This window comes from Phocoena phocoena, chromosome 5 (genome assembly GCF_963924675.1).
Source record: "Phocoena phocoena chromosome 5, mPhoPho1.1, whole genome shotgun sequence".
Classification (NCBI taxonomy): domain Eukaryota; kingdom Metazoa; phylum Chordata; class Mammalia; order Artiodactyla; family Phocoenidae; genus Phocoena; species Phocoena phocoena.
In genome coordinates this window covers 57,998,069-58,012,835 of record NC_089223.1, presented here as the reverse complement: position 1 = coordinate 58,012,835, position 14,767 = coordinate 57,998,069, and the positions used below count along the sequence as shown (strand labels likewise).

At 32.8% G+C, this 14,767-nt stretch overlaps 1 protein-coding gene across 29 annotated transcripts in view; it reads left to right on the top strand.

The window, feature by feature from the left end:
- Positions 1 to 11,840, top strand: part of ADGRL3 (adhesion G protein-coupled receptor L3) — a 571,254-nt gene extending 559,414 nt beyond the window's left edge. For 11 of the 29 annotated variants that reach the window (XM_065878030.1, XM_065878031.1, XM_065878027.1 and 8 more), the window contains one exon: positions 10,742 to 11,541. In XM_065878030.1, coding sequence (XP_065734102.1) covers positions 10,742 to 11,541 — 800 coding nt within the window. Of the gene's footprint in view, positions 1 to 4,080; positions 4,210 to 8,797; positions 8,850 to 10,741 lie in introns of all 29 variants that reach the window. The other 18 variants (XM_065878042.1, XM_065878040.1, XM_065878036.1 and 15 more) reach the window with 8 other exon arrangements.
- The last annotated feature ends 2,927 nt before the right edge of the window (positions 11,841 to 14,767 follow it).

The window sequence follows — 14,767 nt, the reverse complement described above, 5'->3', positions numbered from 1 at the left end:
AGAAAACTGACTTTATTTTTGTTTTAAATTTTTTTAATGTGTTTGTGTGATTTTAGATTTAACGGCAGGTAGATCTCCAGTCATGTCACTCATTAGGGCTGTAGATTAGTAACAGATTTTGTTCTGCACCCAGATTTGAGGAAGCACCCTACCAAAGCCATGTGGCAGAGACTGAATAGTGTTCCACTTCACCAACATTGTGTCATAATACAGCTGTATACCAATCCATTTCTGCTATTGTTGCTTGCCTTTCTAGCTCAGCAGGAATTGATGATAAGTAAGTGAACTTTAAAATTCAGTCTTCCTATATTAGTAGATTTCACTGATATAAGTGCTTTAAATTTAAAGTACATTCAAAAATTAGAAAAACACTAAGAAAAACTGAAAAGGAACTTTATGCTAAGAAAGCTAGAACCAGATAGATTATCTACACAAATTGTGATAGCTTTGTTAGAATTCCATTATGGAGCTCCATTTTTGTATGATTAAACTTTTTTTATTCTCACATTATTAGCTTTTTTGTAAACTGAACGCTAAACAGAAACCGAAATATTGAGTCACCTGCTTCTTGCTTATGCTTGATTCTTCCCAACTCAATTGTTTCCTTATTCTAACGTATAATCATCTTTTTTTTAATTACATTCTTTTATCATTTATTTATTAGTTTTTGAATTCAGGTAAATTGACATATAACATTATACTAGTTTCAGGTGTATAACAATTAAATACTTGTATATATTGTGAAATGGTCACCACAATGAGTCTAGTTCACATTCATCACCATAAATAATTACAGTTTTTTTTTCTTCTGATGAGAACTTTTAAGCAGATCATCTTCTTTTACATCAGCAGGTTAAAAAAAAAAGGAATATTTTCTTTTATAAGCTATATGAAGCCAGAGAAAGAAGTGACGAGCCATCTTTCCAGCCTATGTTTGTTTTCCAGTTAGTTTAAATTACATAATGTGTAGGAATAAAGGGAATGTGTAGAGATGTACATATAAGTGCCAGACATAAAGATCTTACCCTTATTTGATCTATAAGGAAGTGTAAAGAGTTTGAGCAATTTTATATTTTTAAGGTTTTTACCCTAGTTCATTTTAAGTTGCTTATACACCTTTCATTTTTTATTTAAATGCTTATTTAGAGTAACTTTAGAAGACAGCTACTTGTGTTAGAAGACTAACTTTCCTTTTTACTTGAGAAAAGGCTGCAATAATAAATATTAGGTAGCAGATACAATTTACAGGTAGTTTGCTTTCTAAAAATGTTGGGCAGACCAAATCCTGTCTCAAACAATTAATCTTAAATTCGTGTAACATCAACAATATCCATGTTTAAGATTAACAGTATTCCATTTCTTATCTGAAAGGCACCGTAGCCAACTCTTTTTAGCTTTTCATACTAATATACCATGTATTTAATTCATCAATGGGAAATAATAACCTGATATGCCCATTATATGATAAATTGAAGATCTGTCATCTCACTGTGTAAAGACATCTAAATGTATATGAAGTACAATTTCAGCAAATATTCATCGAGCACACAGAAAACGTCTGTGCTAGTTCTATGCTAGTTCTTTGCAGAATGTGTAGGATGCAAACATATGGCTTATTTCCTGATAAAACTGAAACTTTCTAGCTCTAGCGATCAGACAAGCTTTATTGTCCTTTAAATCAATAGTTCACTTTCCCAATTTTGAGGTTAAAATATTTATTTGACTGGTAATTTACTATAAAACAAAGAGCTATGATTAAGAGAAAATTAAAACTGCCATGGCCAAGTTTTCCATTTTCATTTTTTTAACATTTCTATGAGTGACTGAATGTTCTTGTCATATTCATTCAATATAGATTACTTTTTATTTTTTTGTAGATCCACTTGCAGTTGTATGAAATGATACAGAGATTATGTACCTTTTACCCAGTTTTCCTCAATAGTATCTTGTAAAACTGTACTACAGTGTCACAGCCAGGGTATTGACGTTGAAACAGTCCTCCAATTTTGTTCAGATTTCTTCTATTTTACTTGTATTTAATTGTATCTCTGTGTGTGTGTGTGTGTGTGTGTGTGTGTGTGTGTGTGTTTAGTTCACTGCAATTCTATCACAAGAGTAAGTTTGTGTATCCACCACCATAGCCAAGATACAGAGTCATTCCATCACCTCAAGGATGCCTCATGCTGCCCTTTTATTACCATACGCACCTCCCTCCCGTTTGCATTTTTAAACCCTGGCAACCACTAATCTATTCTCCATTTCTATAATTTTGTCATTTCAAGAATATATGTATTTATAGAATCATTCAGTTTTTGAATTGTCTCTTTTACCCAGTATAATTCTCTAGAAATTCATCCAGGTCATTATGTGTATTGATAGCTGTTCCTTTTTATTCCTGAGTAATATTCCATGGTATGGATGTGCCACAGATTGTTTAACTGTTCACCAGTTGAAGGACATCTGGGCTCTTTCCCATTATGGGCTATTACAAATAAAGCTGCCATGACCATTCATCTGTCGGTTTTTGTGTGAACATAAATTTCCAGTTCTCTGGGATAAATGTTCAAGAGTACAATTGCTGGGTGGTATGGTAATTGCACGTTTAGTTTTATAAGAAACTGCCAAACTGTTTTTCAGAGTAGCTGTACTATTTTACTTTCCTACCAGCAAAGAACGAGTGATCCAGTTTCTCTTCATCCATGCCAGCATTTTTGTCACCACCATTTTTAAGTGTGTAGTGATATCTCATTATGGTTTTAACCTGTATTTTCCTAGTGACTAATAGTTATTTTCTCATTATGAGCTTGTTTGCCACCTGTATACCCTCTTCCATAAAATGTCTGTTTATACCTTTGGCCCATTTACTAATTGGATTGTTTTTGGTTTTGTTTCCTGGTGATTGTTTTTTACTGTTGACCTTTGGGAGTTGTCCAAAGTCCCATATATCCCAGATAACTAATCCTTTGTTGGATTGCAAATATTTGTAAATTTGTTTGCAAGTATTTTCTCCTGTTCTATATATTTCTATTCTCTAATCTATGTTTAAATTAATATATACCTGTGTTTTCAACCTATCCTTATATAATTTGTGTTTTTCTTTCTTCATTTTTCTTTTCTTTATCATCTAACATAAACATGCATCCTGCCTATCATTTCCATACATGGCCTAATGATATTTAATAAAACTGTCATTCTCAATTTTTTGCTTTTTTGGTTAAATGGCTCTTGAGGGTGGGAGGTTGTAAGCATACTGACAGTATGTTAGAGATTAAGTACATCTGTTCATAAAGAGATGAAAGAGGTTAACTTTGTTACTTTGCTGTGCCAAAGTCCAAACAACCAGTTGGAAAATGGAAAATGGAATTATATATATTGCTTGATACCATGAAGTTAATATTTTATTTAAAATATTTAAAAATAATATCCTTACGATTATTTTATCAGATTTGTAAGTTCACCTAATTAGTATGCTTACTATGGTGTACTAATAAGTGTGATTGCATTTTAGTTTATTTCAATTTAAAGAATTCTTCTTCATAGAATTTTAAGTAATGTCAAAATCTTCTGTTGTGTCAACAGCTGCTCTCCAAATGAGTGTTTTATCATAAATGTTGCCTTTTATTATCTCATTGAAAACAACCCAATGGTTTCCGTGATTGAGGAAATGTTTTGTGTAATTTTAACTTTTCTTTCTGTGTTTTAAACTTTTCTTTCAGCTTTTGTTTTGTGTTATATGTTTTGTTTATATGGAAGACTATATTTTGCTTTTTTTTTTTTTTTACTTTTTCATTTTTAGCAAGCATGGTAATATATTTTTGCTTTACACTCTGGGAAAGAGAAGACCCTAAATGTGGCTTAATCAACATTGTAAATCATTTAATTTCTTTCCCATTGAGTTGGATTTGTGCCTTGATGGAAACGTGTGCTTTAGTGGCATATATTTTTGAGTCTAACTAGCTGCCTGCCTGTAATCAGGACTATATCAACTGTTGTCATTCTAAATGTTTCCTTTCCTTTTTTTCAAACACATTTGCCTGATTGACCTTTTTTTTTCTCTGTCTTTCTATGGGGCTGCTCCAGGAGCCATGGCTAATCATCTTATAAGCAATGCTCTGCTTCGTCCGCATGGTACTAACAATCCCTATAATACATTGCTTGGGGAACCGGCGGTCTGTAACAACCCTTCTGTCAGCATGTACAACGCACAAGGTGTGCTGGAGTTTATTTTAATTTTTTCAAGTGAGAGTCCCAGTTTATGTAGCTTTTATGGCCACATTCTATTTTTCTTTCTTTCTTCCTGCCTCTTCTTTCTTTTGGAAGCAGATGCACAGACTCTTTTTGCCTTCCACCCCTCTTGGTGCTTTTATTTTCCATTTTCCTTAGGTTTTCCTTAGTAAGAAATGGATTCCTTCCTTCTGATAAACAAATGCTTGATTCATCAATATGTGTTTGTTTCTCTGTAATGTTGTAAAATGTATTGTGGTTTGTCAGTACTTTTCTTGTTGTTGATTGATTTCTATATTAAATACCTATGTATTCATTTTAAGAAATGATATATTTGCCTAAGGTAAGTAAGATAAAGGAAGACTTGGTTCAGCAATCTTAAGATCAAGAAAGTAATCTTACTCTGTTATACCATGAATCACACTCTAGGCACAAACATCACTACAGATGAAAGCACTTAGATCAACTCCATGGAAAACACTGAAATAAGCTGTGGTGGAAAGAACAGTGAATTGAACAGTAGCAGATCACGTTCTACCATAGCTTGATATTGCCTCTATGAACTGGCTCAGGAAGGTCATGAAATGCTTTTTCTACTGTGGCTGCATGTTAAAAACAAAGGTTTTGAATATGGTTCCTCTGTATATCCTCCAACTTTAAATGATTTAAAAATGTAATTGTGTCTCGAACACATAAGCATAAATCTCTTTAAAACCACTTACAATCTAAGCATTTTTACATGACTTTTTACCTTTTCTAAGCTAAAAAATGTATTGGGGTACAAGAAATTTAAAATATTCATATCATAAATAAAGTGACCACAGGAAAAATTTATTCAAGTAAAAGTGTCATAAAAGAAAAAGTTTAGTCAGTGATACACCTATTTAAAATTATATTTAAAAGAAAATTCACAAAAACAAAGAGACTTTGGTGGTTCCTTCAAGTTGGATGAGACAGATTAGCAATATTTTAAATTTTTCCCAGGCAATCTTGAATAAAATTTCTATTATCCTCTTTGGGAATCTGTGTGTGTGTCTGTGTGTGTGTGTGTGTGTGTCTGTGTGTGTCTGTGTGTTTCTTCTCAGTCAGAGGTAAAAGATTAGTGGCATGAGTGCGAAAAACTTGGTGTGCATGCTTACTCCAGAAAAGCATGTTTGTTGCAACATGGTCATTGGGTGTCTAAAACCATCTGAGTTTCCCAGGTGACACCTTGTCAGATACGAAGGATAATTTTAAATTATTTCAAAAATACCAAAGCCAGTAAGTCAGAAGTGACTTCAGGAATAGTCAAGTTGTTTTTCAATAGGATTAAATAATTAAGCAAACTGTCAGTTTTATCCAGTTTCTTAAGGGCCTACACCTAAGAATCATAGACTTAGAATCAAAAGAAGAGATAGAACTCATTGAATCCTCTGTACCACATTGTGGACGTTCTGTCAACCTGTGCTTAAGTATTTCCTCTAATGAGGCCCTTCCTACCTCGGGATTTTACATATTCAATTGTTGAAGTGTTCCATTCGTTATAAATATTTTTTCTTTCCACCAAGTCGAAATTTGCCTGTGGCTGTGATGCTTAGGTATGCCTTCTAGAACAAAGATGAACAGAGCATTTTTCTGCTGTCTGTGGCAATCCTTTAAATATTTGAAGGCAGTTAATCTGGCTTCTTTTAGTCCTCCATTTTCTAGTAAAGCAACCTCAGTGCTATCAGGAGGAGAAAGTTTCTTCATGGTTGTCCCCCTTTACATTGTCTACCATTTGTCAATGTCCCTATTTCGTTGTAGCACTCAATGATGTGTATATTACATAATGCACTAAATGTGGTTTGTCAGAACAATTTTGCAGACCTTATAGAGTCTTGTTTAGGTTTTTCCCTTTATTTTCATTGGGCTAAATGACATAAGTGTGTCATTAGAGTATTTTAAATTGTTCTGACATATTAATGTTTTGAATGATGTTAAATGAAGATTTACACCATATTTGCATATTAAATCTTTTCTACATTATTCACCTTATACAGAGTTGTTAGAAATTGTTTTAAAATAAGTAATAGTTTAGATCATATTTTGTTTAGCTTTTTTGATTATTCAGATATAATTTCTAATGTCTTAAATAATGAAAAACTAACAATCATTAATCTGTATGTTTTCCTTAATTCAGTATCTGCCTTCTTGTCTTATCTTACTCCTGGTATCCTAAATTAGGAGATTTTTCTAAGGATGGAACACTATTATAAACACTATCAAAGAGAAATTCTCATGACAAATTTAAAAATTTAAAATAATACCATATAAATCCAAAGTTTTATTCCTATCGAGCCTATTACTGAATATTGCTATTAAGATTATAAAAAAATACACAAAGGATTCTTCAGAATGGATTTGATGTTTATGCCAGTAAATTAGATTCTACTGACTTTTCTTAAAAACAAAAGTAAATAATTTTATTATTGGTTTTCAGAGTCAGAAATGGAATTGTTCAACTACTTTATGTTTTAATATTTTTGAGATGTTAAGAAACTATGGTAGTGCTTAAAATAATTTTTTTACCACTGAACAAAAAACTTGGTGATTGTCATATTGCTACTAATCTTATGCTTTCAGATGAATGCACTTATATTCTTACTGGCAAGGTGAAATCTTACATGAAATATAGGTGGCTCGGTATGTACTGGAGTGGATTATGTTGAATTACCACTTGGTTCTGTTCTGTTGGTCCTTTAATTCTGTTGTACCAATGCCATCCAAGCAAAGAAGCATTCAGATTTAAAGTATCCATTTTTGTTTGTGATGCCTTTACTTAAAATATGTAAAGATATGTTACAGTATTACTAATGCATATAGAGTTAGGAATAAAGATAAATAATATAATTTTGTTATATTAGATTCAGATTCTATTTGTGGAAATATTTAAAACTTCATGCATAGTATTTCTGGACCATTATCTTCTTGTCAGTATTGGAGAATTTAGTTTTTGTTAGATAAATCTCATTATAGATTAACCTGTCAACAAAATGTAATATAGAGAAGTCATGCTTTTACAAGTTAATTTACATTTTAAAGTAACTTAATTCAATTCTAAAACTTTAAAGAAAAACATATCTCTAGGATGGGATATAGTGAAGAATACATTATAGTTGTCAGGAATACAAGGTTATAGTATAAAGTACATAAATAAATATTCTGTTATAGCTTTCAAAGCCTAAGGCAGATGTGAGGAGAAGGAGGTAGATAGTAGTGCACGGAGGCAATCTAGAAGATTCCCATTATGATCCCAGTTCTGCCACTGTTAGCAGAAGTGGCGTTAGATAAGGCTCAGTCTCTTTTGGTTGAAGCTTCCTCATCTTAAAAAGCAGGAGCTGAACTTCAGTTATCTCCTATGTGCTTTCCAGTTCTAAAATGTTATCATTTACGGAAGGAGCCATAATGAGCCTACTAGCAATTTCCATCTGTTGCTATACTAGTTTGGCTTTTTATTTCCAATTCTTTTTCTAAATGTGTTTTGAAACTTTAAAAGAAATTTTCTCTGCATTTTGAAATATTGTTGGTCTTTTGCTGAGAAGCAAGTCGACTTTTAAAGTACAAAAACAGTATCTCTAAAGCAACGGCTAAATTATAACAAGTTGGAATCTCTTGAAATGATACAGCCCAGTGACATCACTGGTTTTTATTTTGTGATGATTTAACCTTCTTATAAACAAAATCAGCAAGAGCAGGTTTTTTGACAGGATTAAAATATGAGGGTTTTCTTTTTTTAAATAATTTTGCTACTATTGTTTTTAAAGGATTAACTTTTAAAATGTTAGATTGCATATGATTGTGCAACAGTCCAGAAGAAAACCTGATATTGATTGGTGGTATTTTTTCCCTCCTCACATTTTCTTGATACAGAATGATGGTTGCATTTAGCCTTTTTCTTTCTCCATAGTTATACAACTTTTGAATATGAGCTCCAGAAATGACAGTATCGATCAGTATAATTTACAAATGATAAAAAGCACTTGTATAGGTACAGTGGGAGAAAAATAACCTTTGTACATGAAAAGAAAAGATACATAAGAGAAAACACAATTATGAAAAGTTCAAACTGTGGTATTTTCCTCTGTATATAAACAAAAGAATTTATTTATAATCTTGCTGAAAAATGTTAAAGTTAAATGACATTCCTTAGAAGCAAGTATGTCCTAACCTATACACACACACATATACATAATACTGAATTTTAGTTGTGGAAATAGTCATAGCTTGCCCTCAAGATTTTACTCTCTTTGGTTGGTGTGATAATTTTAACTTTAAAATAAGTGTGTATTTGTTTGAAATTTACAAACTGCAGAAACGCTTATTAAAGACTCATTAGCATGTATTATGGGGGTTTCTTATTTTCTGACTAACATTTCAGTATTTTTAATTATGATAAACCATGTAACACAGACTCATGAATTTTGGGGCAGTGGAACTATTTCCTTTGACTCTTTTTTCTGCATATCATCAATTTGCTTTTTACTCATGTTTCTTCTACTGTCGCTGTAAGCTTACTTGTTGTTTTTTCTTTCCTTTTCTTCATGCTGTCGTTTAGAGCCCTACAGAGAGACAAGTATGGGAGTAAAGCTAAACATTGCATATCAAATGTAATTTTTTTTAGTTCACTTTTATTGCATCACATATAGATGATGTAGTTATTAAAAACAGTTCATCTCACAATTTAAAAACTAAAGAACCTATGAATCAACTTATATAAATATATGTTAATAGAGATTAGACGCTTTTGTTGTCTGATTCTTTTATTGTGTCACATAACATAGTTGTTAAGTCTCATGTAATGTTTGTGTGAGTTAAATTGTTTTTAAATTAAGCATTTATTTTTGCTAAGTAATCCATAAACTTTTAATTTTCATTACTACATTCCATCATACAAATACATGCAACATACCCAGTTTATTTAACTATGGCTGTTTTCAAGCCATACCCAATGCATTGACAACAGAAATAATAAACACATGTTTCAATGCATCAGTTGCTCAACCATAACCATCAAGCCTACCATAGCAGCCTCTGCAGCAGCAATCACCCATCACATATGGCCCTTTAAAAAGCATTTACTTTTATTTTTTCTTAACATTGTGGATTTGTCTACAAGATATCTTATAACATGAAAATAAATCGCTTCACCCTATGTCTGTGATGGCTGCTTTTTTAATGTATTTAATGCATTGCTATTTTTGAAAACTGTGTTACTTGAATACAGAGTATGCATCAGAAGTCCGTATAAAAATTGTTATATTTGGGATACTTTATTTAAACAAGTAATGAACTAGTTCAGTTTTGGTAAACATAACTGCATCACAGATATAGAATGAATGCTATATTTTCACAAGTTAGTGATGTTTTGACAAGTTTAATAGAATTCTTCAATTAATTGTTCTATAAAGAAATACCCTTTATTATTTAGCAGTATTTGTTAAATGTTTGTGTTTTATTTTCTTTTTGTGTTTGCATTTGGAGAGATTTATGGAACTATTATAGATCCTTGGATTTCTATTCGTTCAAGAAAATGCAAAAACCTTGAAGAAGCATGTGGTCAAATTAATTTCACTGCAGCTGTTTCTTCCCAGAATAAGACATTTAATCTCTTTTAAACCCAAAGTTTAATATGCACACAAAGTCATCACTCGTTATGAAATGGAACCTTTAATACTGACACTGTTTTTAGGAATCAGATCCCCCATGTCTTTACACAGTCTTTTGTAGAATTATCTAATGCCCCTAAACAATTACTAATGGATTAATATATAATAGTAACCAAAGTACTTACAGCAGAAAAAAATTGGAAAGTAAATCCAAATATTTTTTTTGAAAGTTCCTATGTGCAAATTACTTTGAAGTGCCATTTATTTGACTAGGCATTATTTCATGACTATATCATTCTGACAAATTTAACATAATCCTTTTGTGGTTTTGTGTGTAGGGATTATTTTCAATCTTATAAATTACGTATCAGATTATTAGAGCCTGCTCAAATCTTTTACTTTGACCAGTATATTCAAAGTACCACACATGAATTATGTTAATTTTATACCTATTTCAATTTAAAGACAGCACATAAAATTAAAGGTAATGAATTATTGGATTGACTTTGGTGTGTATAAATTGAAAGCTATGAATGACTACAGCAAAATTTTGCGTTTTTTTCCCTAAGTTATAACCAAATATGTTTCAAATACTGTCAAACAATGTTGTGTGGAAATTGCAAATTTATAGGGTTTTTTAAAATTCTTTTAAAGATTTACTTTAAATACTTCTTTTCTGTTTATAAGATTTCTATCAATTGTCCAAGTATCATATATATATAGATATGTACATACAGATTTAATATTTTTTTATTTCCAAACATTTTATACTTAATTAAAATTGCTAGCAATTTATACATACTTCATAGTCGGGTGTTTTCGCTTTTGTGTTTGTGTATGTGTTCTATGGCCAATTGGATATAAATGTCATAATGTTTTGTAATCTTTTTCAGAGGGGCTTCTGAACAATGCCAGGGATACAAGTGTCATGGATACTCTACCACTGAATGGTAACCATGGCAATAGTTACAGCATTGCCAGTGGCGAATACTTGAGCAACTGTGTGCAAATCATAGACCGTGGCTATAACCATAACGAGACCGCCCTAGAGAAAAAGATTCTGAAGGAACTCACTTCCAACTATATCCCGTCTTACCTGAATAACCATGAGCGCTCCAGCGAACAGAACAGGAATCTGATGAACAAGCTGGTGAATAACCTGGGCAGTGGGAGTGAAGATGATGCCATTGTCCTGGATGATGCCACCTCCTTTAACCATGAGGAGAGTCTGGGCCTAGAACTTATTCATGAGGAATCTGATGCTCCTTTGCTGCCCCCAAGAGTTTACTCCACAGAGAACCACCAGCCACATCATTACACCAGAAGGCGGATCCCCCAAGACCACAGTGAGAGCTTTTTCCCTTTGCTAACCAACGAGCACACAGAAGATCTCCAGTCACCCCATAGGGACTCTCTCTACACCAGCATGCCGGCACTGGCTGGTGTGCCCGCCGCAGAGAGCGTTACCACCAGCACCCAGACCGAACCCCCACTGGCCAAATGTGGTGATGCCGAAGATGTTTACTACAAAAGCATGCCAAACCTAGGCTCCAGAAACCACATCCATCAGCTGCATACCTACTACCAGCTAGGCCGCGGTAGCAGTGATGGATTTATAGTTCCTCCAAACAAAGATGGGACCCCTCCAGAGGGGAGTTCAAAAGGACCTGCTCATTTGGTCACTAGCCTATAGAAGATGACAGAAATTTAAGCCAACAAAACTGCTAACACCTGGTTGACTGTTCTGAGTTGATATAAGCAGTGGTAATAATGTGTGTACTCCTAAATATGCTGTTCTTAAACGACAAACACAAACTCTCAGACTTCTTTTTTTTTTTTTTTTTAAACTGGGATTTTTTTAGGTCAGCCCAGGGGAGAAAGATCATTGCTGAAATTCCCCTGTGCCAGCTTCTTTCCTGTCCTTCCCCCCTCAGGTGGAGACTTCATTATGTTAATGAACGAGATTTGAAGAAGATGGCGCTCATTGTGGCCTTGTTGAATTATGTTGTGTTTGTTCTAACATCTCTGATGCTCTGTTACTATAATTACAAGGACCTGATTTTTTAAAAGGCCAGAACACTTGTTTGAAAATTAGTAACAATGCTGCATCTAGATTGGAGTCCTGCACAAACATAAAATCAAAGCAAACTATCACATAGTGGTTTTTAGTCGCTCACAACCTGAATTCACCACAGCAGGAATAGCTGAGGTGTACAAAATAAAACAACAAAATCGATAATGGAATGGAGGGGAATTCTAGAATTATATGCTAAATGCATATTTTATGATTTGCTGTATTAACTGATGATAAAACTAATGGCAGAAAAAAATTTGAACAATTCTATGTAATGTACAGATACTAGCATTGCACATGTAGTCTGCTTTCTGTTCCTCCAGAATTTGAGTCCTGTTAATGTAGTGGAAAAAAAAGAAATTTTCTTTTTCTTTCGTGCTGGTCTTGCAAGTTTGTCTACCAGTAAGAGAGCAAAGTTTCCTTCCTTTCTTCTTTTTTTCTTCATTTTCTTTTCTTTCTTTCTTTCGTTCTTTTTTTCTTTTTTGCCTTTTTTTTCTTTAAAATTTCACATGGCAAAAAATAAATAAATAAAATAAATGAAGCTATCACTTTATAAGAATCATTTTCTAGTAATGCAAATTATTTTTTACAAAAAAAATAAAATAAATAAAATTAGACTTCCTTCCCTCACTATATATCTTTATTCAGTCAGAATATTTCCAAGAACATTTTTGCAATTAGAGCAGGAAGAACTTTTCTGTTTACAGTGCACATCTGTTGTAATGCAAAACATATGTGGCAAGCAGTTCATCACTAAGAGAGTAGCTATGATTCTAGAAGTAAAGAGGTGTCAATAGAACTAGTGGGGCTTCTGCATGTGAGAAATGGTATCCCGTGGGTGTGAAAGTGCTGAATGCTCAGTCTGTTCCCCAATTGGGCACCTACACTACCAATTTTTAAAAGAAATTCACTCCCTCGTAGAAAGAATTGAAAGGTCAATTATTTTGAAGTGATTTTTTTAAAAACTTCTGTTTATTAACAGGGAAATTTATTTATTTGACAGGATTTTAAGTAATGTAGGAATACAAGAGGTAAATTAGCAGCACATATAATTTTTTTTAAATTTATGATCCATTTTGTATGGTCTCAAAGTTGGATGACCTCATTACTAATATTTGTTGTAAAAGTGAAACTTGTTTGCCAACCAATAAACAACTGATTGAGATTTAGAAGGTATTGTATTGATGTATGTACTATATGATTAATTATTCTTTTCATTTTTCTCGTCTTTCCTTCTGTTTTCAATATATAAACTTTGTTAATCCTCTATGGCCCAAATGAGCCATGCAAAAGAAATCAACTGCCTAAACTAAGCACAAAATTATACAGTTTTTGCAAAGTAATCCAGAAAAATGGGATGGGCATGTTTATGTTGGCTGAAATAAGCTGCATAACGTACTTTCGAGCAGGTTAATATATAGGTTACTATGTGCTTATTTATAAGCCAACTGCAGTCACATGGCTTATTATAAATAAGTCAGCTTCAGTCAGAGATTTCAGTATTGAACTGGGGAAGGGGGAATCATATTTTTTCCTCCTTTGTATGCTTCATTTTGATGTTGGATATTAAATTCACTCAATTGGCTAAAAATGCAAGAATAATGGCAAGGAGAATATCCATTTTATAAAGATGGTACTATAAGACAGTTTTTTGCTAATTCTTTGTTTTTCTATATATGGATAAAATGGGAGGGAAAAGGTCCTTTTAAAGAAACTTCCTAGATCTCCAATTACTGAAGAATCTTTACCAGCAGTGTCCAAGCATGGAGATCCTCCTAGGGCAAAGTTAGAATGCATTTGCCAAATTGTAATTTCTGTTATATTATGTGATATCTTGGCAATTTCTTTTTCTTTATTTTTTCAAAAAAAATTTAAGCACCAGCCACTTATAAATGAATTTCTTAAGATTAGAAGGAGTAGTTTAGAGAATAGCCAGTAATCTATACATACAGTTTTAAAATATATAACAAAAGAAAAAATTCTGTGCTGGGCCAGAGTACATCATAACCTTAAATTAATATCACCTCAAAATATCTTATGCACCATTCCTTTTTAGTCCTTTGACATAAGTATTTTTTAAGTCTACAGATTTTCTCTAAGTTGCAGGAGAACCACAAGCTTTAATAGTAATTAGGTTTTCTCATACCACATATGGCAATATTAGCACCTGAAAGGTGGTTAGCCTATCTGTTACATAGAATACATTTGGTAATGAAAGAATCCTTTTTAGACATGTTTAAGGTAACTTCAGAAACACAAATGTAGTCTGTGGATTTATGAGTATTTATGCTAGTTTTGCCAATCCAACAGTAATCTATATGAAAGCAGCTCCATCAATAAGAAGCTAGTTTCACAGAATAATAGGGAAACTACCTCAATTCAGCTTGCTGATGCTGCCGATTCTGATTTTCTGCTATTGCTACCTCCCTGCCCATTATCTTTTGTGTTTCATTATATGGAAATTTGAAGCCAATAGCTTCCCAGCTCTACATAGTCCAAATTGAAGAAAATCACTTGAATACATAAACTGGTATGGAAAGCCATTCAGTCCTGTTAGTTACTACCAAGTTCTTACATCAAGATGAAAGGGTGAGATTTTTGAACTCGCATACATCGTAACTGGTGTGCTTTCAGCAAGACTTAAGATCCCAAAGACTTTCACATGAAGATATTATTCCCCCAAATTCAATGTGACTATAATGAAAACAAAACTGGATGAAAGTTAATTATGTATACATTTCAATAGAAATTTGTGTATGTCTAACATGTACTCATTTAGTCCTCTTTACACTAGCAAGGGTTGAATTCCTGAACTTGAATCTTTTTTTTACATGCATTTTCATGT